The following is a 27,846-nucleotide window of genomic DNA, read 5'->3' as shown; positions in this document are numbered from 1 at the left end:
CCATTTACAGAACCATGATATCTGTTCTTGATGCAAAGCTATGATTTTGTAAACATTGTGCTTCTATTTTTTTCAAACGGTCGAATATTTGAAAATTTTTTAAAGAAAATTCAAGCCCTAAATCGAAATTTTGCTTCCAACAGTCACTAGAATTTAACTTTCTCAAATGCAACAAATTTTATTAAAATTGGTCCAGGGGTTATCTCAGAAAAACGTTTTTGCGTTTTACATGTACTTGAATAGGCTGTGTCGGAGTTGGGCCCGAGCTAAAGCTTCCTCTTAAGTACATTGTTGCCGTCTAGGCTTCCACTGTTGTTTGTATATATAAATTATTATGTATAAGTTATTTGCAACAGCACGAATATTTTGAATGTGCACCAAATTTTATACAATGACTTTCAATAAATTTCAACCATGCAATATTTGTACTTCGGGTGCAACTTGGTTGCCGTTTTGCATTTTTGCGTCAGTTTGTTGAACACCCCACCCCTTTCCTTTTACGTGTCATTTTTATTTTCTCCTGGAAAAGGTCGCAACCTTAGCAGTACCTAGGCCTACATGGGTGAATTTCATGAAATGTTTGGTTCGAAACAAGTTGCTGCCGCTTTAAAAAAAAAAAATATTGTGACACGAGTATCCATGCAAAACAGAAAAACAGCATAAGCTGCCACCATAATGAGCTTCTTTATTTTCATATTAAACATGAAATGTTCAACAATGACAAAAACATTTCAAGGGAAGGGAAGCATCCAGGCCTGCAAACATCTTGCGTACCTTCGGCAACATGCAACATGACACTTGTAGCGCGTGATGCCTTTTGAGAAGGTATTTAAGGAGCTGATGACATGTGCTGCCAGCCGGGTCAATTCATCAAAATGACAGTAACACAAGCTCAGAAACAACATAAAAAAATCTGGTAACGAATTTCACGATTGCCTCACAGGTTTACTTTTTTGTTGTGATAAAAGGAAAACATATGGAGAACAGAAATACCTTTAAGTCGTTTATGTATGCTTCGGCTTTATAACAAATAAAAGAAAACTTTTGGCAGTTTAGGTTTGTGCACCACAATCAGTCGACGTTAAAAAAAAAAAAAAAAAAAGCTAAGAAGCACCATTAACCAGAGCGCAACTACATTGCAACATGGTGCAACACTTGAATTATGCAACCTCAGATTTGCAACATACCGGTCAACCAAACTGCGCCAACTTTTATACTGCAGTCTCTTAGACGTAAATGAAATACTAAACAACTGAACTGCTTTGAGCAGTACCCTCTTTAGGCGTCTGGAATTTCCACCAGCACAATTTGAAACAAGACTTCTTCAAGCGGTGTTTCATTTTTGCAAGTTACTTGCAGCCATTCGAGTGTAAACAATAAGCTCAATTTTATTGACACATCAGGACTAACTAGCATATTAAGAAACAACAAAAAAAGGCAACTGCAAACAAGGAAAACTACAGTGGTTACCGAGACATCGCATGCGTTGGGAGCACATGCCATTTTCACCCACTGCCCTAGGGTCTAGCTTGGCAGTTGCTCATACAACGCTTAGTGTCTATCTGCCATGACAGTATTTAACCTTCTGACTAGCAGCTTATTGGGTGCCTAAGCACAAGCGCTCAATCTGAAAGAGTGGTTTCACAGCTGGAGGTGCCCCTTGGGTACACAGCAGAATAAGTTCAGTAGACTTGGCCTCAAAACTGCAAGCGATGCGAGTAAAACAAAGCATTTGTCGACCCCCTGTGGAGTGACTGTCACTGACGTTTGCCTCGGTTCCCATCTTCACGCGAGTTCTCACATGATATTTTCGAAAAAACAATGTTGCTACACAAGAATGAAAACCTTTCAGCAAGCCGTTGCTTCCATTTTACTGCTCAAAGAGCAGCAATGGCAATGTTCCGGACTATGCTCCCGGAAAGCAAGTCCTTATGCCCTCATCGAGACACAAAATCCCACCCACAGTGTCTAACCCTCAAAGAAATCCACAGCACGGCCACATCTGCCCTCAAATCAAGGTGCCTCGTTGGACACGGAAATTCGCAGTGGGTTCATACGTTCCGGTGCTGACCGGCTCTGCCTCAGCTTCTCTAGCTTGGACCTCAGATCCGTGCCGGGCATTCGAACAGTTGACAGAAGCCGACGCGCGTCTTCATCGTCGCCTTCGTCATCCTCATCATCTCTCCGGGTGTGGCCACCCCTTCTAGACCCGTGACCCGACCTGTCCTCAAACCCAAAGTCGTCGCCGTAGCCACTGGCACCGTAGCTGTCGTCGGTGGGATCGTAGTCATCACGCAAGCTTGGGTCGTCCAGGTCGACATAGCGTGACCGTCTGGGAACCGGAAATCTATCTTGTTCATCGTCCCCATACTCGTCAACGTCTTCGTGGTCCTGTCTAGTAAACAGGTTTGCTCGCCCACCAGACAGCCGGTCCCAGACGCTGCTGCCGCTGACGCTGATGCTGAGGGACCGACTAAAGGTCTCCTCGTCCGAGGTCGGGGAGTTGCCTGGCGTTGACCATGGCGTGGGAGGTGTTGGTGTGCCCAAGGCCCCAGGCCTGTTCAAGCCGGAATGAAAAAATAATGATGTCATTAATAATTTTTCTGTATGCCTAAGACATTTTCATCGCATCCAAACAAGTACATCGCAGCCCTTGGTCTATGAGAAAGTTCCAAAGTGTCCCTCAGGTGCAGTAGGATTTTAAACTACGCTTGTTATTGTTACACATATTTTTTAGGACAGTGCAAGAGCGAGAAAACACTTCCAATGCACATTTTGAAATGGTGAAGCGAAGCTTTCATGAAGCAGTTAATGAAATGCTGTAAATTTGCCTATTTCAATTCTGCGTCCTTGGCATAAAGGAAACTGGTGCATGTGCTCTGCATGTATTTTGCAGGCGCATGTGTATGCAATGATTCTGCAACTACTGCGGGAGCTTTCTGAAACAGGAGATACTCAGTCTGCCCACTCCATCACAAGGCTAGACACTAATAAGTGGGTTATCTATTATGCGAGACACAGTGCCGACCGTGCTGCACACGTGGCTCTTTTTCTAGGCCCACAGCAGCGAATTTTGATGAAAGCAAGCCACAAAGGACACAAACAAATGGTGAAGGAAGAAAGTCTGTACTTAGCAAAACACTGAATGCAGCCTTACATGGATATAACGAATTATAAAATACGATGAAGTCGATCTCAAATTTATTTCGCCAAGCTTCATTTCAGTGAGTGTTCTCTATAATGCAACTGTGAAGGATGCAAGGCTCTGGACAATATTGACTACAGTAAAGCAAATATTTGTTTCCTGATAGTGCAAAGTATGCGTATAGTGTAGAAGTAGATGTTGCTGCGCTAGCTGGTCATACTGCTCAGTTAGAGGCATTTCACATTAAAGAGTGAGGTTAATTACGCATTAATGACATATCAGTTTTACTCTTGAATGCAGAAAGAAGGTTTTTTGATAGATGGCTGTGATTAGGGTATTGCGCGATTGAAGCTGTTTGGCATGCTGCATATTCGTTCATGTATATGTATTGGATGGCGCTCCCCTTGTTGGGCACTCCCCACCATAATTATTTACGGTCTACTGAGCTGTATAGTGTAGGCTTGTGCGAATAACCAATATTTTTCAATATTTAATTGAATATTATGCTACTTGTTGTTTGAAGTGCCATAAATTTTAGCGTATAGGTCTCACCATTGTATAAGAGGCACCTTTTACTTCTTGCAACTTTTGAAAAACAAATTGGTACATTAGAGACACTCGTGTATAAGGCGTACTTATTCCGACTCGGTCGACACGACGAAACGCAATTAGACATGTCTGCATATACATCGCAAAATATACTCACCCATTCCAAGTGATTACAACGCCGTAAAACAAAATTTGTATGACCTGTAATTTCTAGAAGAATAAAACTTGAACTAATGCTTCTATTATGCACAAGGAACCAACATTTATTGCACACCACCCTAAGGCCTCGTTCTCCTCTGGCGCACTATCAAAAGTTCAGCTACTTCTGCCAGCAGTAGCCAGCCAGTATCGGAATAACTTTTACGTCAAGTTGTAAGCTCCTTGACACACGTTGCTGGCATTGCCTCTGCAGCATGGCGAACTTGGGACAAACTCTACGAACAATGATCACATCACGAATGAACGCATGCGCATGCATACAAAAGTGAAATGGCCACCGGAAGCCAGAAGAACTGCGACTACTGCTGGACAACTAAACTACACGTAACAGCAAACTATAGTATGCGTGACCTCCAATCATGGAATTTTTAATTCAACTTTCCAGTATGCTGAACCACAACACTGAGCCAACATCTGTAAACACATTCTCTGTAGTGCTGGCATTATCAAAAACATTCAAATTGTGTTTTTGCATAAAAATATCTCAATAAATGCACTTTGGAAAGAATGGGGTAAAAGGGGGTGAAGCTCTCTTCGTCCTTGCAAAGGGCCTTGTCTTTTTTTTATTATATTTGTCAACTTCTGGCTGTTGTATCAAGGTTTTATGCATGTCACACAATCATTCAAACTACATGCTTCAAAATTATTTGACATCGTTAGTATAGTTGCTTCAATTTCATTTCAAACCAAGAAATTGGTAGTACTCGCACAAGCCTAATAATCTGCCAGAAGAATGTCAAATACTCAGCAAGACCAACCTGAAGCGGCGCATTTCAAATGCGCATGCTTGCTTTTCTGCCAGTGGCTTCGTTTGGCTGGCCCACAGCCGAAAAGCCGCGGGCAAGTTAGATGTGCAAGAAAGCCTGCTGACGGGAACTTCGCATATAATTTACAGCTCACCTTTTCCCACGCCGCTGCTTCTCTTCCTCTTCATCAGCGTACATCCTCATGCGCATCCGTTTCACTGCTCGCTGCCTGGCCCCCAGCAGGGAGCGACCTCTGTCACTGTCATCTGCAATGCGCCACAAGTTATTGCATACAGCAAAGCCATGGCTACAACAGTTCGCAATGGCAACATTAATTCCTGGCAGACCAATTCAACCTGTATGGCTGTCACAATGTACAATTCTTGTCATGCATGCAAAAAAATGTACTTAACCAAAACTAGCAAGAGACAAGAAAAGATGAAGAAGTGAAAATTGGTTTGTGCCATGGAGTGCAACTGCTATTTTCCATACCCCGACAACTTGGTTACCGTAGTTACTCGAATCTAATGCACACTTTTTTTCCAATAAATGGGTTCAAACATTGCGTGCGCGTTAGAATTGAGTATGACCCTAAATCTGCATTACCATATCACCATCGGCATTTCAAGATGGCTGCCTCGTACGCGTTTCGAGCCTAGCTGCCGTAGCTTTCTCTATGTGCTGCAGTACGGGTGCTTAGCCAGTGCTTCCTTTGGCTTAGATTAATGCACCGTCCATCTTCCCATTTTCTGTGTTTGCTCTTTCAGCATGCAAGTGCCGACTACAAAGACATGCCAAGTTCATCATGCCGCCGCAATTAAAAGGAAAGCGATCATGTGTGCGGAGACGGACGGAAATCGGGCCGCGTCACAGGTGTTCGGAGTTCCCGAAACTTGCATGCAGAACTGGCGCAAACAGAAGAGGCGTTCTACACCAGCGGCTGCTACATACGGCATGGCCACACGACTCCTATGTTGAAAGCGATCTGTGACTGAGACAAGAGTCTACGCATCTAGGCGCACCGCACTGTGTTCTCGTCGCTTAGTTCGCGTTGAAGCGAGAGGCTGCACAAAGGTCAATTCTCTCGCTCCTGCTACTGCACTTCCTCCCTCCAGCGTTTTGATAAAGAGTTTCCGCGGTCATTGAGTGAGACGTGTTCATGTTCGCTCGTGCACACGTGACACCATGCTCATTAATTTAGCTAGTCAGCGAATGTTTAAAAGTTTATACTGCCGATAAAACTACTATCCTTACTTTTCGTATAGCTGTCTACAAATTTGCTATCGTAATCGATGCTTTGCCTTTTGGGCGAAACTACGACTTTATTTATTGCAACTTTAGTGCACTGGGAGTAAATCTTTGTTTTTTCCAGATGAGAGAAAGTTGTATTTCTTATGAAAGAATGAGGTGCGTGGCACTGTAAAGGACTTCTTTTTTGTTTGAGGTCACGGCAAACGGGTGTGTGTTACAATCGAGAGCGTTTCTTTTTTCCTTTTTTTGGTCACGTAAAACGGGCGCACATTACAAGTGAGGGTGCGTTAGAATCAAGTAATTATGGTAACCAGTCCTTTCGTTATGTTTTGAACCCATGGTGACTAGGCGTATTACAATGGCATCATAGAAGGTAGCACTTGATCCTCAAAAATGCTTGCCTATATAGATACTGCAAGTGCTTTACAATGAATGAAGAAACATTTAGCTAACCTCCATGCAGGTACATGGATGAACAACAGACGTTGTGTAGGTTGCTAGATTTAAAATAGATTACGGGATTTAAATCCCAAGAAATGTACAGGATGTTACGAGGACTGCCATAATGGAAGGCTCTGTGTTAATGTTGACCCCCTGGGGTTCTTGCGTGAACGCAAGAACTTTTGCATTCTGCCTCCATAGTCATGCGGGTGCCACAGTTGGGAATTGAACCCTCAACCTTGTGCTCAGCAGCATAACGACACAGCCACTGATCTGCTGCAGTGGGCGGTCACTAGATTTGTGGCATGCCCAAGATGAACGTACGGAAACGTAGAGGGCTCCAGGAATTACCAGTGTTGAAGAAGAAGAAGAAAAAAAAAACATTATTTCTATTAGAATTTATTATTGCTACTGGTAGTACTTTACAAGTGCTACAAGTTATGACGAAAAATTTGGACAACTTCATGCTGTGGGGCGACTCTACGCTTTTGCATCTCCCGAACTCCCCTCGATTCCTTAGCATATATCATTCCTTGAGTGTAATGTGGCTAGGAAGCAATCTTTTGTAAGAATGTGCAATAAATGCCCTTTTGTTTCGGCACTACCGTGTGTTGTCATTCCTTTGTTGCCAAGAGCACATGACACCCTACGATGGAAGTACCCCTAGCCACTATGAAGGTCGTAAGGAAGCTAGATTTGTGACATGGTTTATGGATGGATGTGTGGACGCATCAAGACAGAAAACAGACCCGCAAAGCTAGCGCTGCCAAAAAAAAAAAAAAAATGAGAGAGAGAGAGAGAGAGAGAGAGAGAGAGAGAGAGAGAGAGAAAGAGAGCGCACACCTTCAGTGTCCATGGACCTGGCACTACCAAGCGCAAAAGAAGCACTCTTTGCCTCCCGCATTCTGCGCTTTCTGGAGTTGCTGATGAGGCCAGTCATTCCTGGAACAAGCCGAGTAAAGAAAACAATCAATCAACCACTGTTGGCACTGTCTGCAGTGACAACTGAGGCAACTACAGTCGAACCTCGATACTCTCTCGAACAGCGTTGTGATCACGAAATAGTTCGATATGGCCAGAATTCAATATATAAAATCCCGTAAAAAAATGCGTAAAGAACTTGTACAAATCAGTCAATGAACCAATTGTGGCGCAATAATTACTCACTTGAAGCTTCACACAACATATTTATTTCTTTGCTTGAAAGTACTGCAGCAGTGTAGCGTGCTTCTTACTGGCAGCCACGCGTTTAACCATGGCATCCTCAACATAGTAAATGATCCACAAGCGATAGGTCGGTGCCTTCTATTGCGCCGCAGTTGGACAGCTTCAGTTGAAGTTGGGAGCGAAGCAACATTAGCGCTTGCGGGATCAACCTCAACAGCATCTTCGTTTGGCTGCTAATTCCGCTGCGATCTTACCGTCCGTCAATCGAAGCATTTTGAAACACTGTCAATGACAAAGCATTAAAGGGGTGGAGACACAAAATTTGCGTTCATGCGTTTGTTGATTCAAACGTTGCGTCATGCTTCAGGGAGCACGATACACACAGCGGGATTCATATACATCCGATAAATAATTTAATAATAACATTATTATACTGAGCGATTTCGGTTTCGGTTTCTGGGCTCCGGGGGATGCTATGAGGTCACAGAGGAGGAAATGCAACATGGCTTGGTCACGTGGGCCACAAAAAATAGTGACGTAAAACGATGCTGCGTCGTCTGCTCGCACGTACGCTTGCTCTCCCAGCAGAGGTAAACAACCGGCGATTCGAAGTGCATGTCGCGATTATTATAATTATTGCGAAGAGCGACAACAACGGTAAGAATATATTGCGGCTTGTGAGAGTCGGTGATTCATTCCGAAGCGCCGTAAGCTTTAGCTTTGAAGTGAACCGGAAAAGGCCTAGCGACGATATCGGCGGCGCCGAACGATCAGAGGCGGTGAGGCTGCCGTCGGTGCCAGAGTGACCACTCCTCGGTCGCTGATTGGCCGTTTCGCCGTACGGCTGCCGCACAAATGGGTCCCGGGCCCGTCCTCTCTACAGCAAGTAAATCTCGCCGTTCGCGAGTAAAACCGCTGTCGCACGGGGGCCCACGAACGGCAAACGGCGTGCGGCGAGTCTCCGTGCCGGTAACGTGGATGGGCCCTCACATTGAGAAAGGCCAAGCGAACGAGAGACTGCTCCGAGCTGCCGAACTATACAACTATGCGAGGAGAGAAGCAGACAACACGAACGGCGCATATCCTGGTCCCTTTCGGAGTCGGCCGGCTAGTGTTACTACACGCAGTTTGCCGTTCGCAGGCCACCGTGCGGCGTTCGTGTTGTCCACTTCTCTCCTCTTGTGTCCGTGTCTGCACGCCTTACCCCTTCTTTGCATTAAGAAATGATTTCTATATGCCTGTAGCTCGGTCATAGTGGAGGCTATGCTCGGTCGCACGGCTCAGCAGGCTCCGTAATCGGTATTTCATCGCTACTCATCATACGTCACGTTTTTGTGCTCGTGTGCTATGACGTCAGTATTTTCGTTCCTCCTCTGTGACGTCATAACTGCCGCACTAGCGATGGGTCTCGACCACGAGAAGGAGTTTTTAATGACTTTTTGGAGCTGAACTAAAATTATTTCGAAATGTTTCCAGCGTCCAATACCTCGTTCTGGGTATCCTTGCATATGGAAGCAGCCTACAACATGCTTTTTATAGCCTCAAAATTTGGTGTCCCAACCCCTTTAAGTCGTGTCTGCCATGGGGTCTACGAGTGAGCCCAGTGAATGCACGCTGTTGAGCATCTTCGTGGAAGGAAACTGCCATTCCTCACGAGGTGCAGCAGGCGCAGAGTGCGACGCTGAGGAGAAGCCAGTGCGGCAAATGCAATGCATCGTTGACATTGTCAAACTAGCCACGCTGCCACTTGCGTACGCCGCTACGTTCAAATGGCGCCCTTGGCGCAATCGATGTTTGCAGCTATAGTGCGCAGCAGCTGGGAATGCCCATCGTGCCACCGCTATCTTCGAGGGTGTTGTGGAAGCTCGCCGCCTGTCAATAGAGCACATGTGGCCTGGGGTGGCAGAGTTCGACATATCCATGTTACGTCTGACCCCGTTCGAAATAAAAAAATTATAAATGCATGCGATTTCTCAGGTGATGCAGAAAGTGTTTGATATACGCAATAATTCTATATATCCGTGTTCTATGTATAGAGGTTTGACTGTACATGCACCATACGCACCTCCATAATTAGGGTTCCCATACTTCTTGTAGAAGTCACTGTGCTTCTCTGCTCCAGGCATCTTCTTGTCATCTGTTGGCAAAAAGGTTACGCACATAATTCAAATAAAAAGCAGACATAAATAGAACATATTACTAAAGTGGTGTTGCTCCCCAGCACTAGATGGTGCCACTGTCTCAACAGGCATAGGAGAGTAGTTTCTAGTCCTGCTAGAGGCACTGCTGAAGTTATGACATCCTAAGAAACCTGGCCAATGGCTGCCATGCTTACTACAGTCGAACCCTGATACATCAAACTCGGATATATAGAATTATTGTTTACACTGAGCATTTGTAAAATCCCCTTAATACCCCAAGCAAATGTATAGTGATGTACCGGGCCTACATTGAACAACCATTCACCGTCACATTCAATCTATCAAACGGTGCGTTGCACCTGCGTGTGCACTTCTCGTGTCGTTGGAAATATTTAAATGCCCGCAAATCTGAAACGGCACTGTTTTGGTAGATGCCGTTAAGAGATTGAACATGGAGGGTAGTACCTGCCATGTAGCAAAAATGAACAGGGCGCTCTCAGTTTCGCTTGCTGTGCTTATATGGATGGCTTGTGCAAATAGCAGCCATTCATATCAGAGAGAGCAGATCGCCACTTCGCTTTAGGAATGTGACCAATCCGATATACGTTCCACTAAAAACGTGGATGATGCTCAATCTTTTCAATGACAGGTGCCAGACAGGGGATGCCGAACTGGAGATGCTGTGCCAGGTTTGTCTTCTCGTAGACAAAAGGCTTTCTGGGAATGGCACTTCAGATTCTGCGAGCAGCCAAAACGAATCCTATCCCAACCTCCACTTGGACGGATCTTTACATTACAGTTTGAATTTAGCAAAACCCCCATACGCCACATCCACACTTCGCGGATAGACCTTTGTGACAGCGGTGAGCATCGCTGTGCGATTTGCAGGTCTGCGCTGAACATGTTTCATTCATGCTCACATGATTCCTCACACGTTCCCTTTGGAAACATTTGGCTGAAAATGGATTAGGATGTTCTGCAACTTGACAGCCACTTTTGAAACTAACAGTGTATGTGTAGTGCCGGCAGTCACCGAGACAGGGGCCAGAGGGGAAGGGCCGAGAACAAAGGGACATAATGGCCACGAGGCGTCAGAGCGCTGAGCGAAACGCAAGGAGAGAGGCGCAGATTCTTTATGGCGGTCGAGAAGTGAGGACGACTGCTTCCAACTGGAAGTTGGTGCTGAAACCCGACACAACAGTCCGCATGGCGATAATAATAGAGTGCTTAAGGGGGTACACGGGTCTTGGAGACGAAAAAATCACTAAAAAGTCGATTTTTCAGTTTTGTTATTTTCGCAATCTAGACGTCATCACGCGCTTGTCGACAAAAAATTAACGCGAAATGACGCGTCTTTGGGCAAAAGAACGCCGTATTTATCACGCGAGACGCTCATTTTCATCTGCAAGACGCACCGAAAACGCCCCATCTTGCGCCGCTCGCAGTTTCGAAACCGCTCAACGGAGCGCCGCCATTTTGGTCTCGTTCGAAAGCGTGTGCTTCCCGCTCCCTTTCCCGCCGAAAACGGGCATTCAAGGTTGCTTCAGGAGGGAGCAACCAGGCAACAACGAGAGAGACAATCCCGCCATCCTGTTGGTCCGCGACCATCACGTGACTAAATAGCGCCTTCTGATTGGAGCGCGGGAACGCCGGGCGTCCGCGCCGGCGACGCCATTTTGCCTGGACTATCGCTCAGCGTGAACGTATTCAGTCAAGATGCCAAACCGTGCACGGAAATTCCGTACAGTGCATAAATTTGGGAAGCGTAGAAGAAAGCGCGCGGTGCAGCGAAAAGATGCACCGGAACTTCCAGTGACGTCTGACGACCTTATCGGACCGGCGGACTTGCAGACGCCGCGGAACAGCGGTGTAACTGAGGAGTTGGGTGCAGCACAACGGGAAGAGGCGATCGTGACGGATGACGGCGTTGGCGCTCGGCCTGTGCTACGGAAAACGTCGGTGCCGCTCGCGATGTCGACGGCGGACCGTGAACATACAGCGGACACCCCTGATTGCGGAGCGGCGGTCGTCACGGGCGCGTGTGCTACGGAGATGCGCACTCGGCCCGACCGCGCGAGAATCGACACGGCGTATCTCACGGCGGTGGAGCGAGATCAGATCGCGCAACAAGCACTGGAAAAAATAGCGGAACTCTCCTCAGTTTCAGCGACGGAGCGCAAAGTGAAGTGCCTAACAAGCGAGCCTCGTCTGGAAAGTGCGTCGACAAAAACGTACACCATCGTCGACCTCGACATGGTGAACTGTTTACTAAAAGTTGCTGGTTGCCGAGTGTGCCGCGGAGCGGTGACTATCGAGCGGGACTCGCGGGAGTACGGCATTGCCGTGAAGCTGAAAGTTCTGTGCAGCAACTGCGGCGAAATTGACACGAAATGGAGCTCGCAACGCGTTAGTGGCACTGCCAAATGCAATCCTTTCGAGATCAATGTTCTCGCGGCGCGTGCCGTACAGAGCACGGGAAACGGGCAGACTGTGCTTAACGATATTTTTGCCGCTATCGGGGTTTCGCACAGAGGCCTTCACAAGACCTATCAGCACTATTTGAAATCAAAACTAAACCCAGCTGCAACAAGTGCCTGCACTGAGAATATGGCTAAGTGTGCCACTTCGGTGAAGAATGTATACCGAAGCCTGAATTTTGGAAATGCAGGTAATATTGCAGTTTCTTTTGATGGCACTTGGCACACTCGGGGACATTCATCTCACATAGGAGTGGCCACAGTGATAGAGCTTTTTTCAGGCTATGTTTTGGACTATGTTGTCCTTTCGAATTTCTGCCTTGGCTGTGAGCTTGGCCCGAAACCAGGAACCCCAGATTATGCTCACTGGAAGTCGCAGCATTCATGCCAAAAGAACACGTCTTCCAAGGCAGGCCAGATGGAGGTGGAGGCAGCACTAATTTTATTTCAGCGCTCGCTTTCCCTTCATGGCCTGAGGTACACAACCATGCTCTCCGATGGTGACAGCAGATCATTCAGTGCCATTGATGAAGCAAAAGTCTACGGCTTCATACCTGTGGAAAAGGAAGACTGCACAAACCACGTGCAGAAACGCATGGGAACGGCGCTGCGGAATCTTGTGCAGAAGCAGAAAGCGGAAAATGGTGAGCGCATCAGTGGTAAGGGCCGCCTGACAGGAGACCTCATAAATAAGCTGACAAGTTATTATGGTTGGGCGCTCAAATCACATTCGGGAAATGTGGATGAGATGCACACAGCAGTGTGGGCTACATATTACCACGTAACCTCAACTGATGAGAAGCCCAACCATAGCTTTTGTCCCCACGGCCCTTATTCATGGTGCAAATATAATGCAGCCATTGCAAAGAATGAGCCCCCCCAAAAAAGCAGATACAATCTGCCATATGCTGTAAGCAATGCACTGCGGCCAGTGTATGAGCGCCTCTCTGATAAGAAGCTCTTGCAGAGGTGCCAGAGAGTGAAGACACAAAATGCCAATGAATCGCTGCACTCGATCATTTGGAGCCTGGCGCCAAAAGAAAAGAATGCATCACTGTTTGCTGTTGAGGCTGCCGTGGCAGAAGCTGTTACGCGGTTCAACCTCGGAAGCCACCAGTCTAGCTCGCACATACTCAGTGAGCTGCATGTGCAACAAACTTGCGCAGGCAGTAGGCGAGCATCCGAGAAAGACAGCCGCCGTGTGGCCAACGCAGACAGAAAGCGCACATCATCGGCAGCATTCCAGGAAGCCATCAAGAAGAGACACAAAGAAAAGCCTGCTTCGGACTATTCTCCAGGAGCATGCTGATTCATTGTAGTGGTGAATTCTATGATTTTGTCCCATACAAAGTATTTTTCACATTGCTAAATGTTTTTTGCGTTTTTCTCAGATCATGATTTTCGCATGCACGAAGATTTGGGATGTGCACTGTGTCTCTGTTAGTTCTTCGATTTGCACGATTCTTTTTTTTCCTGAATGCTAAACAGTCGGAGAGTGCAAGAAAACTATAATATAGTATGCTAGTGCAATGCAACTTTTTCAAATCTTGCAAGAAGTAACAACAAAAAATTTTCTTCCAAGGTTGCTAATTCAAAATTTGATAACGTTGGCTAATATGTAGATAGAGATACAAAACTTTATATGTGCACTCTTCAAACATTCAGGAACATACCCAGTTAATTTTAGGTCTCTCAGTACAATAAGTTTCTTGAAAGTCACATCCCAAATTTATAATACTAAAGATTGCATAACTTTTTTTTCATTAAACATAGAAAAAAACTGATTGCATATTTGCAATCAGCTCACTAAACTGAATATAAGCTGTAAGTTTCAACTCTCTAGAGTTAACAACAATAAAGCTCTGCTCGTGCACCAGGTCCCCCCTTAAACAATGTATTGTAATGGACACACTGCCGGACACGGTGCATATCCATACAGGCTAGTTTGCTTCTGTGGTGCGTCCATTTCTACCTTCTTTTGAACAAAAACGTGCAACAAGCAACGTGCAACAAGCTTCTAGGGCGAATGTTGTGAAGACCATTCCACAGTGGAAGCAACTTGCAACGTTCGCGATCAAGAAAGAAGTCAACTTTTGTGCGCTGAACACATTCTTGGAGAAGCAAATCGTTAAGTTCCCTTTGGAAAATGTCCGAGACTTGCGGAGATCTGAGATAAGCTTTAGATTGACATATTTTATATTTTGAATGATCGCTATCTCCTTAGAGTTTGATATACCCAGGATTGACTGTACAGTGGAACCCCGTTCATACGTTTTTCACCGGACCGGGGAAAATAAACGTAACAGCCGGGAAAACGCAACAGTGAGGAAAGCTCCGAAAATGAATGAAAAAAAGGGCAGCTTCAACTATAGACAATTTATTTCCACAGAGTGCGCTTAGGACTTAAAAAAAGTCTACAATGGTGGCTTGCCGTTTCTTTCGCTCGCTAGAAATCGCCACACGTTTCTCAATAGCCTGGAAGACCGCATTGCTGTCAGCGTCGCTGTGAGGTGCGACGTACCTGCGGAGGAGGTCTAGAGCCGCGACGGCTTCTCCAAAGCTAGGATTTGGCCACTCCCTGGCATCATGCGGCTCGTGCTCCTCGTCGTCACCGCGCCACGGCAATGGCAACGGACGAAGGAATATCCGCGGGAAATTTTGCCCTCTTTGGCGTAATCATGCTAACCTGCTAACGATTGTTTAGTATTGCTGCGGAGCGCGCGCGTCCGAGCAGCCTGGTTGCGCGCGGCGCGGCGTGGGAGAAATGTAAACAAGAGAGGATAGCTGGCCCGATAGGCGGAGCAACGCCACGGGCAACGCCAACTTCCGGTTTCACTTTTGCTTCACAAAGAGTGACGTGAGGGCCTCTCCCGAGTTTCCTTCCTCCGTTAGTCGACCCGTCCAACAACCATGCGGTGACCGTAATCACAGTGATGATAATGAGAGCATTTTTCACGAATGACCACTTAGTGGCGGCCTCTCGAACTGGCGTGCGGCTTCTTGCAGCCAGTTCCATAGCCAAGCCCGGCCAAGCCCAGCCAAAACTCGTCAAAAGCCAAAATGGCGGTTGGAGCGCGTTGCCTACTTTAGCCCAGGCGGGTTCGGGGTGCTAAGTTGCGACGTATCATGCGGGAACGTTTTCACAGCTACTACGTAACAGCGGGGTTCCTTATACATTGGATCCTATGGAAGCTATGCCGGGACCGGATGAAAACGACGTAGCAGCCGGGAAAACGCAGCAGTGAGGAACGTAACAGCGGGGTTCTACTGTAGTGTGTCATAGTAAGAGCTTAGAACTGACAGAGGTTTCAAGAAGTTGAACCCTGATAGGGTCAATTTTTTTTGCAATATGCTCCCCCTGTAGTCATTTTTTAATTGCAATTTCCAGTATCAGAAAATGATTGAGAACTCACGAATACAGTAAAAATTTATCGCAAGCAATATTTTGTCTCGGAAACGCTTTACTCGCACCGAGAGTATACACACAAATACGCTGCACAGTGAAAGACTGGGGGGGACAGCTAGCAAAATTAATAGGTATCATATTTTGTCTCAAAAACATGTTTCATCAGAAGAAGAAACGCATCAGAAATGAGCCAAAAGAAGAAACGCTTTAAACAGTTGCCGCGAGAAGAGGCATTGCACACAACAGCTGCACACACTGTAGTCTACGGGAATACGCAGGCCCCAACTAGAAGGTGAACCACAACTGAAGGCAAAGAAAAAGAAAAATTTTGTGGTGCAGGACTATATCTAAGCTACCAGAAAGATGATAGTGGTGGCTGTAAGGAACGACATCATCTCCTCCAAGCACGCCTTGAAGTGGCAGACAATTTGCCCACGAGAATGTGAGCAAGCAGGCAGAGGTGAACAATTCGAGTTGTGCAGCCCGGCGAGAGAAAAAACAATTTCACATTATTTTGGACGACTCCAGAGATGGCAGTGCCTCCAGTGTTGTTGAATATGCGCAAATATCTAACATAATACCGGCGCCGTACATGTGCGCCAAAAACCCTAAAAATAGGGGATGAAGAGGCAGTCTTTTGAGTAAGATCACAGTCTCCCAGCTGTTACAAGTACTGATATATTATTTAGCTCAGGGGTTGACGTGAGCTTGAAGACCAGGCTGCTCTAAAGGCGAAGAGCAATGAAACTTTGGCATGCAACCTTGGCAAAGCTACAGGGCTGGTAACCGTCCAACTTTCCAATTAACGGCCTTTAAATAGCATGTAAGTAGACGACGGGGACACCTGGTGGGCAGCAGATATGACGCAAATACCAGAATACAACCTCCGAAATGTTCCAGAGCACCAAGAGGGCTGCCTGACCTCAGAGGTCACGCCCGGGCATCGCGCTGGTTCTGAATGTTCCCAGTTCTGCATCATTTTTTGTGAGTAATACGTACTAATGGCAACACTTTTTCTTCTTACAGTTTCCGTGTCAGAAACATATATTTTTGTGGAGCTTTTTGTATCACATACACTCACATTTCGAACGCAACATTTTGCACAGAGGCTTCAATATCTGAAGCAAGGCTTCTTACACAGTAAAATATTTCATTGCCTTTGGCCTTTAAAGGGAGGCGGCCCTGGTCTACAAAACACGGGAGGCAGAAAGAGATGACAGCACTTACACTTGTTTGAAAAGCGTAGGAGTAGCATTTTGGCCTTAGGGTGTGGCCTGACGGCTCGGCGCCACTCTCCGGGAGGCACTGGAACCCCAACTTCGGAGACGTCCAGCTCCTCACGCTCTGCCGCAGTGTTCTTGGCGGCAGGTGGCTCGGATGGGCCCGCATCGTCGGCGAATTCGTCGTCCGACATCACCACAACTTCTTCGCTTCCATCTCCCGCACCAGCTGCATTTTAAATGTACAAATGGATAATTCTCAGTTCACTGGACCAAGCTGATTGCGACTGCATTTTTCTTGTAGTTACGTAACCCATGCGAATAAAGTTAATAAAACTTGGCTCATGCTTAAAAAGCACTGTGCAGGTCTTTGCTCGTACCAATGCCGGGCTTAACCCTTTAAGGGTCAAAGACGTCAATATATGGCACCGCGGGCAAGTCCCAAACAGTCGATGCCATATATTTATGATGCCGTCTATATATTTGAAAAACGCTGCGATTTTTCAACTCTCTTGTTGCCTAGCAAGTGCTGCTATCCTGCATGAATACAAGAAATGTTCTTTTTTTTTTTTTTTTCGTTTCATAGTCTCTTGGTTTTAATTCCACGACTCCTTTTTGCCAGTGCCTCAACGACTGCTTGCGCATTTGTGTGTGCACAGTGGTTAGATTTAGTTTCGCCCCGCGAGCTGTTTCCGTTTGGTGTGCTTTCAAAATGTATGTCTATCTGCTTTCTAATCTCTCAAAGGGTCACCGCTAGATGCTTGCTCGTTTAGTGCTCACAGGGGTGCGATTAGATCTGTTCACAGGTGGGCATTGGTAATGACAAACGGTGCTGCCATTTACAAACAATGCTGCCATATATGCTTATGTTTCTTTCCTTGAGGCTCACGAAAGCCGATTGCCACTTGTTGGCGATGAAACGAAAGATTACTTCAAGTTTCCAACTCATTCAGTTTTTTCTGATGGGCACACAACCATAGTTTTCTTGCGCACACTCACATACACAGTCTGGATGTGCATGCCAGTTGCTCTTTTGCAAGTGAGTCAAACGGTGATTACTTCGATGAGGACGACTGTGCAAGTTTCAAATTGGAATATAACAATTCCAGTGTATATATATTTTTATTCTTATAATAAGTATTTACGCAAACCTATCTGTATTCATGAATAAACAATGGATATTTACCTACAGAAAATGTTTTTTGTCACTTTATGGTCACTGAAAAAAAATTGCTGTAAATTTTTTCCAAATAGGTCAATCTTCTGTAAAAATCCCAACAAGGGATTGACAGTATTCCGAAATAAATAAATCTGAAGATATTAAATCTGCATATCACGAAATCGACCTTGGGAGGGTTGCCCATGGCGAAAAAAAAAGAAAAAAAAAAACTGACCCTCAAAGGGTTAAGCAAGTTTGCTGTTATAAGCATACCTGCTGACCTTAGAATATGAAAATATACTACCACAGTCGAAGCCAAAAGATACTGACATTTCATGAAATATATTAAAAATTGTTATTGCTTAACATGCCGCATGATTGTTATTTAGAAATTCACAGACACTATTGTGTAAGCACACGGCTAACCAGCACTCTGCTTATATAGTTGCAGCAGGAATGATCTCCACTGCAATCAAAATGTTTATGAAGCTTACTTATGAAATATGCACATAACTATGACCAAAAATTTAGGCTGTTGTTATACATGTATTGCATAACTTGGTGTTGCCACTGCAGATGGCTCTGAATTGACGGCTTGCTCAGGAAAATAAGCGAGGGACTATTTGTTCTTTTGAGACCAGTTCCGCCTAACTAGACAAAAATAAAAAATTTGCATAAAAACTTTAAAAGTAGAGCATTTTATGATAAAATTGCAGAAGTTGGCAGGTATGTAAATGGCAAGAAATATGAGAAAGGATAACACAGCTGTGGGTAGCAGAAAATCAAATTAACGATGAGATTAGAAAGTTTACATTCACAGGGTGAGGATAGATTGAGAAGGCCAGGGGGCATGGCTGATGGTGGTGGCGCTACAGTACCATCAGACAAAGGAAAAAGTGTCATGACACACCGACCATGCTCTTGTAAGATGACGGCAGCGCCTGACACTCACTCTCGGCTGACTGCTGACGGATGATGCTGCCGGCTGCTGTTGTCAGCTCGGTCCGATTCAAAGGCGAGACGCAGATGGGAGGGGGCTTTGATTCCAGGGTGGGCGAATCGTGTCCCTCCCGGACCTTGGGTTTGACCAGAAGTGGCCGGCTCAGCTCCTCCAGAGCACGGGCAGCATCCTGGTTCTGCTGCCAGACCACGTTACCTGAACCAAAGTGACAGTGTACGATGTGACATCGCTAAGAGAGACACATAGCTAACTTGATGTGCTAGTACTATCGCATTTGCCGTAAACAAACTGGAACTATCTATTTATCTTGAGACCAAAACTTTGATTCATTCATTTGTTTCGTGATACTGTCACCTCTATGTTGTGCTATTATGGGGGTTAATACATACAGTTATTAAAGTACACTCGGTATTCATACTGGAAAGAAAATATTTCTTAATAACAATAAAGAATACATAACTTACACATAAAAACTACAAGGGATAGTCAAAGCGGAGAGTCAGAGATTATCAAACTGTTGATAAAGTAAAAGAAATATCTATAGTAGGTGTGTTAATCAGTGCATCTGGTAACATCTTTCATTCTGCAATAACTCAAGGAAAAAGACTACGGAATTCTTAAAGTAGTAACATTGTACTATCGTGGAAGGAATCAACATACTATAATAGTGGCAGTAACACTATTAATTTTAATTAAAATTGAACAATTTTCCTTACAAGTCTTAATCTGAGATGGAATAAAGGAGACCGAGGAGATGGGATGACTCATTCCAGTGGAAGTGCTTGAAAAGTTACTACATTACCGCCGTACCAGTTATGTAGCAGGAAGCGTTACCGGTTAGCACTGGCTACAAGAGCATTGCCGTTCTTGCTGATAACAGCCATTTTTGGCTGTTATCTTCCAAGATGAGCTGTGCACAACAGACATACTTTTGTTTGCACTAAAATCTCAGAAGATGTTGCCACCGGCAATGGTGCTTAAGCTATAGCTGCAAGAATAAAAACACACGATAAAATATGACTACAGCACAGCGCAGAATGCAAAAGCTTGGAGACTCATCTTACTTCAAGATATGCAAGTCACAACAGTCTTTTCTGCTGTGATAAATAACACGTTACAATGTATACATGATGTAGACAGCAAAAACACTAAAGCAGGTTTGAAACAGCCACATGCATTAAATACCTTTTGCATTTTTGCATTTAGGCCTACACTGGCTGTTGTACTGGCAGACAACGTTGAGCATTACAATAGCGCTTAGCAACTGCTTTCACTAATCATTGCATACAATCTTTTGAAATACCACAGTTCAAAATTAACTATTATAAATTTATTATCAGAATATTAACCAGTTTAAACCATACTCATAACATCGTGATTGAAGTAGGTAGCAATTGAGATATATAGCGTTCAATGAACTGCCACGTCCTGTTGCAGTTCCACGGAGATCTTGAATCGTGGCATCAAGGCGAGTGGGACTCACAAGCATAGTCATTGATCCAGTCAACAGATGCAGGGCTGTAGTCTTTGAAGTACTCCAGCACGTCATCGGTGGCCATGTCTGTCACGCCCCTGACATGCACAGCATTCAGTCTTGTTCCTATAATAATGATAAAAATTTTAAAAATAAATGACAAACACAAACATAAACAGAACTCGCTGCAGGAAATAACAGAACAACTTTTGGGTTAAGGACTTACTTAACCAATAATTTCATCTTTCAGCAAAAGTTATGGTGACTAAAGAAAACAAGCGGTAGGTATAAATATTTTTGTGGGCATAATAGTAAAAAGCCAGAGTCAAAGTCAGAGTTAAAGCCAAAGTCAAAGTAGGACACATGTTACAGGCAGTAGCTGTTAGATGCATGTGTTGTAGAGACCTGCTATTGTTTTGGCAGCAGAAGGTGCAAGACGCCCTCAGTCAATGGCTACTGCACGTGGCCAATACTATGGTGACAGTGGCTTAGCCAGGAATGATTTGATAAGGAGTGTGGTGATATGAGCAAAAAGTGTAATATCAATGTCATGCTTAGCGTTTTTGGCCTCTGTAATAAACTAGAGGGAGCTGTATCAGCACCACAAGGCAAGCATTATGGTGAATTTAAGGTTTGTTCAATCTGACACGAAGAACTTGTGGCACCCTAGTCTACAGCAACAGTTTATCTACAAGAGCGATTAGCTTAGAGATAAATCTGAAGTAATAATATGCCCATCCGTGTTACTAAGAAATGTTTTCAATGGATGTTTTTTTTTTTTACATAACACACAGTAAGTATGTTGCCGCATCCATGAGTTTCGCACAGAGTTAGGTAAGGCTTGTTTAAGCATTAAGGCAACAATGAGGCTATGGGGCTTTTCTCATGGCTTGGACTTATTATGGAAACCAGAGCCTTATATAATGTGATAAGGTAAATGAATTTTAGTGTAAATAATTTGCCACTTTAGGTTTTTCTTGATTATGTTCCTTCTGATAGGCTGGCATAAGCATGCTGAAGATAAAATACAAGCCAATGTCGCTCACTAGTAGGCTTTTGAGGTTTTCAAGTTCCATGCTACACTGTCGACTCAGCAGACTATTGCACTGATGGTCGGTGAAGTGCCCACATAGCAGAGCTCATTTGGCTGTCAAGCCGATAGACTGCAGGTTTGAGGTCCTAAAGTATGACTGTGTGACAATGGTACAACAGTCCCCCTGCAGGATCAACAACAAAACTTTTGGTGCAGAGCAAATTTCAGCCTCTTAGAGCCGTTTACCACACCACCATGTGCTCAGTCATCAGACCACTCAACATAGAAAAAAAAGCAGATACAAAAACTGGAAGCATGGTTAATGCAAGGTACTGTTTCTTGTGCAACGAATGTCGTTTTGCCACCTATTTCCAGTTGTTTTTAAAAACATTTACCTATGTATTCAAGGCAAAAACAGCAACTGTTAACAAATTCACCCATCCCTCTCTGTCTCAGTAGGGTGGACATCCAGAGCTATTGGCGACATGTTAATAAATTCACGGCACAATCGGTCAGCTACACTCGACTTCTTTACTACATGAGCATTGCAGTTTTGTGCCAATAATTATGTTGAGCGTTATCAACCTATTGGGTCACTTTCAGCTTATGTCGAAATAAATATACATGCAGAATGGACGAGAAATGATGAAGTAATAATTGATGAGGCTCATTGTATTAAAGCCACAATTTGGCTATGAGGGTGGCCATTGTGGAGGGCTCTGCATAATTTTTGACGACCTGGCCATCCACAGTATGCATTTTCATTTTAGTGCATGAGCATTTTCACACCTCATCTCCACTTAAGCCTCTTCATCCACACGATACCACCGCTTTTGCTAAGTAGTGCCAACTTTTGATTTGCGCCACTGTTCCCTGATTTGTCGCACACACCAGTTCCACTTCCGCGCTTTCTGTTTACGATGTTTCCACTTCTGGGCTTTTGGCTTACGCTGCTGCAGCACGGTCGCAACTCTGTGGCAGCAGGGTGGGGTACACCCCCCACATACACGCTGAGGTGCTGGCGCGTGGATGGGGGGGTTAAGGGCGGGGTGGCGGTGTGGTGTTAGTATGTCATTGTAACTGGTATAAAGTGCTTGAAAAGACGGGGGAAGGTCGTGTTCTCCCTCTTCATCCCAGTCTCTTCAAGCACTTTATGCCAGTCACAATAGCAGCAGTGGCAGACGGCACAGATGTCGTCTATGCTCAAAACCAGAAGTTGACAAGACGCAAGTTTCACTTGACCCAGGAAGATGAGGTTCTGAGAGAGAGAGGAGTGCGGAGAAGGTGGGTATGTTGGCAGCATTTGGCCTGGTCGGCGGTAACGTGTATGGAGGGGTTCTAGTCCCCACTGGAAGGTAGCAGTGGTGGCTGGAAATCGAAGCGGAGACCTCGTGCTCAGCTGCAGAATACCATGGCCACTGAGCCACCATGACAGGTGGATGAGGGCATTCCACCACGAGTATCTTTGCTGAAATTGCAGATAAAGTTGAATGCCAACATAACAAACTATTGGATATAACAAAAATAATATAAAACAGTTATCCCAAGTACCACCAATAACAAATATACGCTTGTAATGAGGGTATTTTTGTGTCACATGTAACTTTGCTATAATGAAATTTGATTGATTAATAAAGCATCATCTCAAAGCAGCAAAGGGGCTACGAAAGGTGCTGAAGCAAAGAGCTACACAAAGTTACGTAATGTCCGACCAAACAGCTGTACCCACACTCTCTCTCTCTTTCTTCATTGCGTCCTCATTGAAATGTAGCTGACAGGGCCAAGGATTGAACCAGCAACTACTGAGCATCCACTGAGTTATTGTGGCACATATGAATATGAGTTCAGCAAGCTAGGTACACCTGATGGGTGATAAAATATAATTGCATGTCCTAAAATAATGTTAAAAATAAGGCCTGGAATAGAAATTGTGTCAGACCTCCGGGGCGCCTGGGGTCAACACCAAGACTCCGGTACAGCTCTGCATACTGGACCATGTAGGCTTCAGGGTCGTCCACGTCGTCTGCTGCCATTTCCTGGTAAGAAAAGGAACATTTGCCAAGAGTGACTTCCTTGAAGCCATCAACCTCAAGGTCATCAAGATCGAGCCATCAGGGCATTTCCATGCCCTGATGGCTTACAGATCATACAAAGGCAACCAACAACCAGTGTCAAACGGCAAGCAGCTGTATTCTATACTAAGGTAAAATATTTTGGGAAAAGAAAAAGAAAAGGGAGGAGGAGAAGAAGCATGATAGGCATTCAAACCTTGTGGACATGGATTTCCAAGGACTTGGGAAAATCCAGTTACTTCAGCAGTCCTCATCCTCAACATTCAATTTGAATGTTTAGCAACATAGACACATTTAGCAGCATAGGCATGCTATGCTCGCTCAATCAACTTGCTGTTTGACTGTGTGGTGCAGACACACCCAGCAAATGCAGACAATAAATAAATAAATAAATAAATAAATAAATAAATAAATAAATAAAAGGTGGCATGCTAGCACTGCAGTTAAGAAATAAGCCTTCAACACACCTACATCATAACCTTTTAGAACATTGTACATGGGCCGAATTTGTGCGCAATGTTCACGCAATGAACACTGCAAAATGATAATATCGATCACACACATTTGGAATCAAAATGAGCAAACTATCTCAGTACTATACAACACATGTTTATTTTATGACACCTATGCATCTGAATTGCGCCGTATTAAAATGCGGCTGTTCTAACTTATGCTATCGCGTACGTTCCCAACATGTGCAGATGGAAATCACAAGTTGAGCTTGAAATAAAGGCCAATAGTCGAGCGCAAAAGCCAAGCGAAATTAATTCTGCGATAGCTTTCACCGTACCAAGAAGTTATGCCCTACCAACATCTTTTTCCCGAACATAAACGCGACCTTCGTTCGGTGTTAACATATTACGTAACCAAGCTCAACCGCTGGCCAAGCAAACACCTATAAGAAATAACGCTCACAGGAAGCATCAATGGGTGTTCGATACGCGGAAATGAATGGACGCAAAGCGAAAAGCGTGCGTCCTCCGTAATCCAACGCAGGAAAACGCAGCGTACGAAGTCGTGTGTATAAGTTGGCTCGCAAGCACGGTCGAGCGACGGAGGAGTCGTGCGGTGTCCTGCGCAAACCACGAAGATTTTAGCGCGGCTGCAACGAAAGCTGAGATACAAGGGGCTCCGCTTGCGTTTAAATTTCTCATCTTACGAGGAACTGGCGATCAAGAAGTAGCCCGAAGTAAATGGCACGCACTGCCTCGCTGTGGCACATATGGCACTGTACTCTCGCGCACCACGACGGCTCAACAGCGTGTGCCACGGGCAGCCGAAAGCGAACCAGCGCTGTTAAGCCGTGATCCGCTTTACTATTGCAGAAAAAAAAGGAAAGGCCTCGTCGTTACGAATCAAAATACGATAAAACAAAAGCTACTCACGTCTGAACTCTTGCGAGCGCGGTCGGCGATTCGTGCGGGCACAACGATCTGCGGCGGCTCCGTGATGTCGGCGCCTCTCTCCGTCTTCGTGTTCTCGTCTAAGTCCATGCAATCATCATTGTCAGTTTCCAGCAAGGTGTTACTGTCCACGGCAACCTTAAGGTTGGGCAGCTCGCGCTCAAGCAGGAAATCGGCCATTTTTCTTCTTTCTCTTTCGAGTGTACTGACGATCAGCGTGCTGCAGCTCCGGCAGCTACAAGGAGACGGGACCTCCGTGCGACGGCCGAGGAGGTGGGGGATCACTAGGCCGCGCTGGGAAGGCACACCGGGATCGCTCTGAAGTGCAACCACAACATCGCCGTCTCCGCTCGCTAACGATAATATGAAGGCTCTCTGCGAGAGTGCTCGGTTAATCTAATTCCGACCGGTGAGGCAGCGTACGATCGAACGGGAAGCTTAGGTTCGTACCACGCGAAGACCCCGCAAAGCGCACGCAAACAAACAACAGACGCCACCTTGATTTCTCGATGTCGCTTATGCTTGCTTATGCCGAAGGAGCACGTTGCAGCACCACGCAGCACGCTGAGAGGAAAAAAAGAAGAAAGCCTACAAGAAGTAATGCGAATTGGCCCTTTATATCAGGTTATGGTACATTATGTCCCATGTATTAGATGCGTTATTGGAAATAAATAGCTTAATAGTTTTCTAAAAATTTAACATTAGATGTTTCACCTTAGAGAGCGTCGACGTTGTGTTGTCAATCTTGAAGGCTATAATAAAGCATTTGGCAAAAGTTGCAGATTGTCCTCGCAACTCGACGCTAGTGTGCAAAAAAAAAAAAAAAAAAAAAGCGGGAGGAGAGAGCACGAGCATACTTTCATCCTCCTTTCATTTATTGCGTTTACAGTACTCTCCTCACTTCCGTCCATCCCGCGCTCTTTGCTTTGTAGGTTTTTTGTTCTTAGCTGTAGCACCTGTGTTAGCACTTCCTCCGTGGCTGTTAGCCACTTAGCACGACTTGGGAAGACGTGTAGTGTGTGCCTCTGTTGCGAGTACTCTTTGACGACTCAAAGCCCAAAATGCCAACTCTTACGATCAACACAAATCTCCCCGCAAGCAGCATTCCGAACGACTTTCTGAAGACTACGGCGAACGTTGTGGCGGCCTCTTTGGGAAAACCGCTCTCGGTATGATAACGGCGCCGAATGCCGGTTGCGCGTTTTAACCACTTTTTTCCAACCTGCTTTTAACGAGCCTTCCTTTTTCCCTTTTTATTCTAATATTTATACACGTAGTGTATGCAATCAGCACTACGCCAACTTATGAAAGTTCAGCGCTGCGTTGTTTTTCACTTCTGAAACCATTCGATTAGGGCGGCGGTCGGGTTCAGGCAATGCCTTCAGTTAATCACTGAGCGGGGTCTAAAAATTATCTACTTTTGGGTCAGTAACATCCACTTGGTTTGCACAATAGGTAATCGAGAACCGAACTCGTAACTAAAGCATGATACTTATGCTTATATAACAGAATAACCTGTGTAAATGTAAACGACTACACCTGTTATCGCGATTGCTGTCGTGCGTTGCTAGGCGCTTGAGATTACTGGGAAGTCGTTCTTCTTTTCTTAATTCTGTGTGGTGAAAAGGCTCACTCGCGCAATGTAGTCACAAGATTGCGGCAGACAGCAGTAAATGGCTGCAAGCGTTGCGCAGTCTAGGAGTCGCAGCTGTGTATCGCGGAGCGATAAAACCTATAACCTCCCCATTGCATGCCTTCACATGTCTGTTTGGATGTGTTTTCTTTTGTTTCAGTATGTTGTGGTGCACATCAGTCCTGGCCAATTGATGTCATTTGGAGCCACTGACGAGCCATGTGCCATTGCAAACCTGTACAGCATTGGCTGCCTCTCTCCAAAGGAGAATAAGAAGCATTCAGCTGCTCTTTTTGAGCACATTGAGAAGGTATTGGGCATCAAAGGGAACAGGTATGCACTACATACAATAAATATTAATTTTCCCCTTGTTCCTACTGACACGTACATTGCTCAAAGTTTTTACAATATAAATATCCTCTGCAAAACATCGAATGCAACAAATTCAAATGACGGGTGCCCACCTTTTTTGTGCAGGGAAGCAACCAATGCAAAGTTTCAGTTTGACAGCAGCAGATATTTAACACAAGGCACAGTTACCACACGATACTGTCCCTAAAATTGTAGGTGGCGTCAGCAATGTAAGCTTGACGACCTTTGTCAGTTCTACCGAATGCTGAATTTTGGAGCTATTTTTAAAATCTTCAGATTACTATATAGATCAGTTCTAGACCCCATGAAAGCCTACTTGGTTTATGTCCATTTTTTGTTGTTATTGAAAAGACCGGTTCTCGTATAACTGTCAGTGCTACCTGTACTCATATAAGACCTGTGAGTGCATCGGAACAACCTGCAATTTCATTTCAGAATGTACATCAACTTCATTGACCTGCCAGCAACAGATGTGGGCTACAGTGGCAAAACTTTTGCTGGATGAAGCTCCTGTTGTGGCAAAATGGAGAGAAGTCTGCGCATCTCGAATTTGAATAAAGATTCACGTTCTGTTACGAGTAGAGTTTCCATCTTTGAAGCACGACTCACATGCATGACATCAGTTAAGCTATGCAACGAGGAATGATCTCATTTGGCATTGGTAAAGGAATATATGGGGAAAATTCTGCGCCGTGCAACAATAGGTGCACGCTAGCAGGGCTATGCTTCTTGTTATCGGAATCGACCGCTCTGTGGCAGGGACAATAAATAAGAGCACAACAGCGTCGGACAAGAAGAGTCCTTGTACACCTGCCGCGGTTGCTGACCGGCTGACCGTGGCTGACCGGCTGACGCAGAACACCTATATGGCTATGACATATAGCGCTGCTAACACTTTAAAAATATTTGCAAACTACGTGTTCTGATGAACTTTACTGATCAAGCCAGTAACTAAGCGCGTGTACGCCTCACAATCG

At 45.1% G+C, this 27,846-nt stretch overlaps 2 protein-coding genes across 2 annotated transcripts; one reads left to right on the top strand and one right to left on the bottom strand.

Annotated features, from left to right (window-relative positions):
• Positions 1-665: 665 nt before the first annotated feature.
• On the bottom strand, positions 666-25,672 carry LOC126516679 (uncharacterized). Its single transcript, XM_050166779.3, has 9 exons — positions 24,847-25,672; positions 23,329-23,425; positions 20,366-20,482; positions 18,874-19,077; positions 16,770-16,991; positions 9,584-9,655; positions 7,195-7,293; positions 4,814-4,925; positions 666-2,557 (listed from the first exon to the last, which is right to left on the bottom strand). The coding sequence occupies exons 1-9, from the start codon at positions 25,042-25,044 to the stop codon at positions 2,014-2,016; spliced, it is 1,665 nt and encodes a 554-aa protein (XP_050022736.1). The 5' UTR covers positions 25,045-25,672; the 3' UTR covers positions 666-2,013.
• Positions 25,673-25,837: 165 nt separating this feature from the next.
• On the top strand, positions 25,838-27,444 carry LOC126516689 (macrophage migration inhibitory factor homolog). Its single transcript, XM_050166788.3, has 3 exons — positions 25,838-26,033; positions 26,658-26,830; positions 27,305-27,444. The coding sequence occupies exons 1-3, from the start codon at positions 25,926-25,928 to the stop codon at positions 27,372-27,374; spliced, it is 351 nt and encodes a 116-aa protein (XP_050022745.1). The 5' UTR covers positions 25,838-25,925; the 3' UTR covers positions 27,375-27,444.
• The last annotated feature ends 402 nt before the right edge of the window (positions 27,445-27,846 follow it).

This window comes from Dermacentor andersoni, chromosome 3 (genome assembly GCF_023375885.2).
Source record: "Dermacentor andersoni chromosome 3, qqDerAnde1_hic_scaffold, whole genome shotgun sequence".
NCBI classification, from domain to species: Eukaryota; Metazoa; Arthropoda; class Arachnida; order Ixodida; family Ixodidae; genus Dermacentor; species Dermacentor andersoni.
Note: the sequence above shows the minus strand (reverse complement) of the source record. Positions and strands in the feature narration are given on the sequence as shown.

Bases quoted from the DNA above. Each gene is read 5' to 3' on its own strand.
- LOC126516679 (XM_050166779.3), bottom strand. From the start codon at position 25,044: ATGGCCGATTTCCTGCTTGAGCGCGAGCTGCCCAACCTTAAGGTTGCC. The intron at 19,078-20,365 runs GTGAGTCCCACT...ACTTTGGTTCAG, and splicing joins CTGGATCAATGACTATGCTT to GTAACGTGGTCTGGCAGCAG. The intron at 2,558-4,813 runs GTGAGCTGTAAA...CGGCTTGAACAG, and splicing joins AAGCAGCGGCGTGGGAAAAG to GCCTGGGGCCTTGGGCACAC.
- LOC126516689 (XM_050166788.3), top strand. From the start codon at position 25,926: ATGCCAACTCTTACGATCAACACAAATCTCCCCGCAAGCAGCATTCCG. The intron at 26,034-26,657 runs GTATGATAACGG...CTTTTGTTTCAG, and splicing joins CTTTGGGAAAACCGCTCTCG to TATGTTGTGGTGCACATCAG. The intron at 26,831-27,304 runs GTATGCACTACA...ATTTCATTTCAG, and splicing joins TTGGGCATCAAAGGGAACAG to AATGTACATCAACTTCATTG.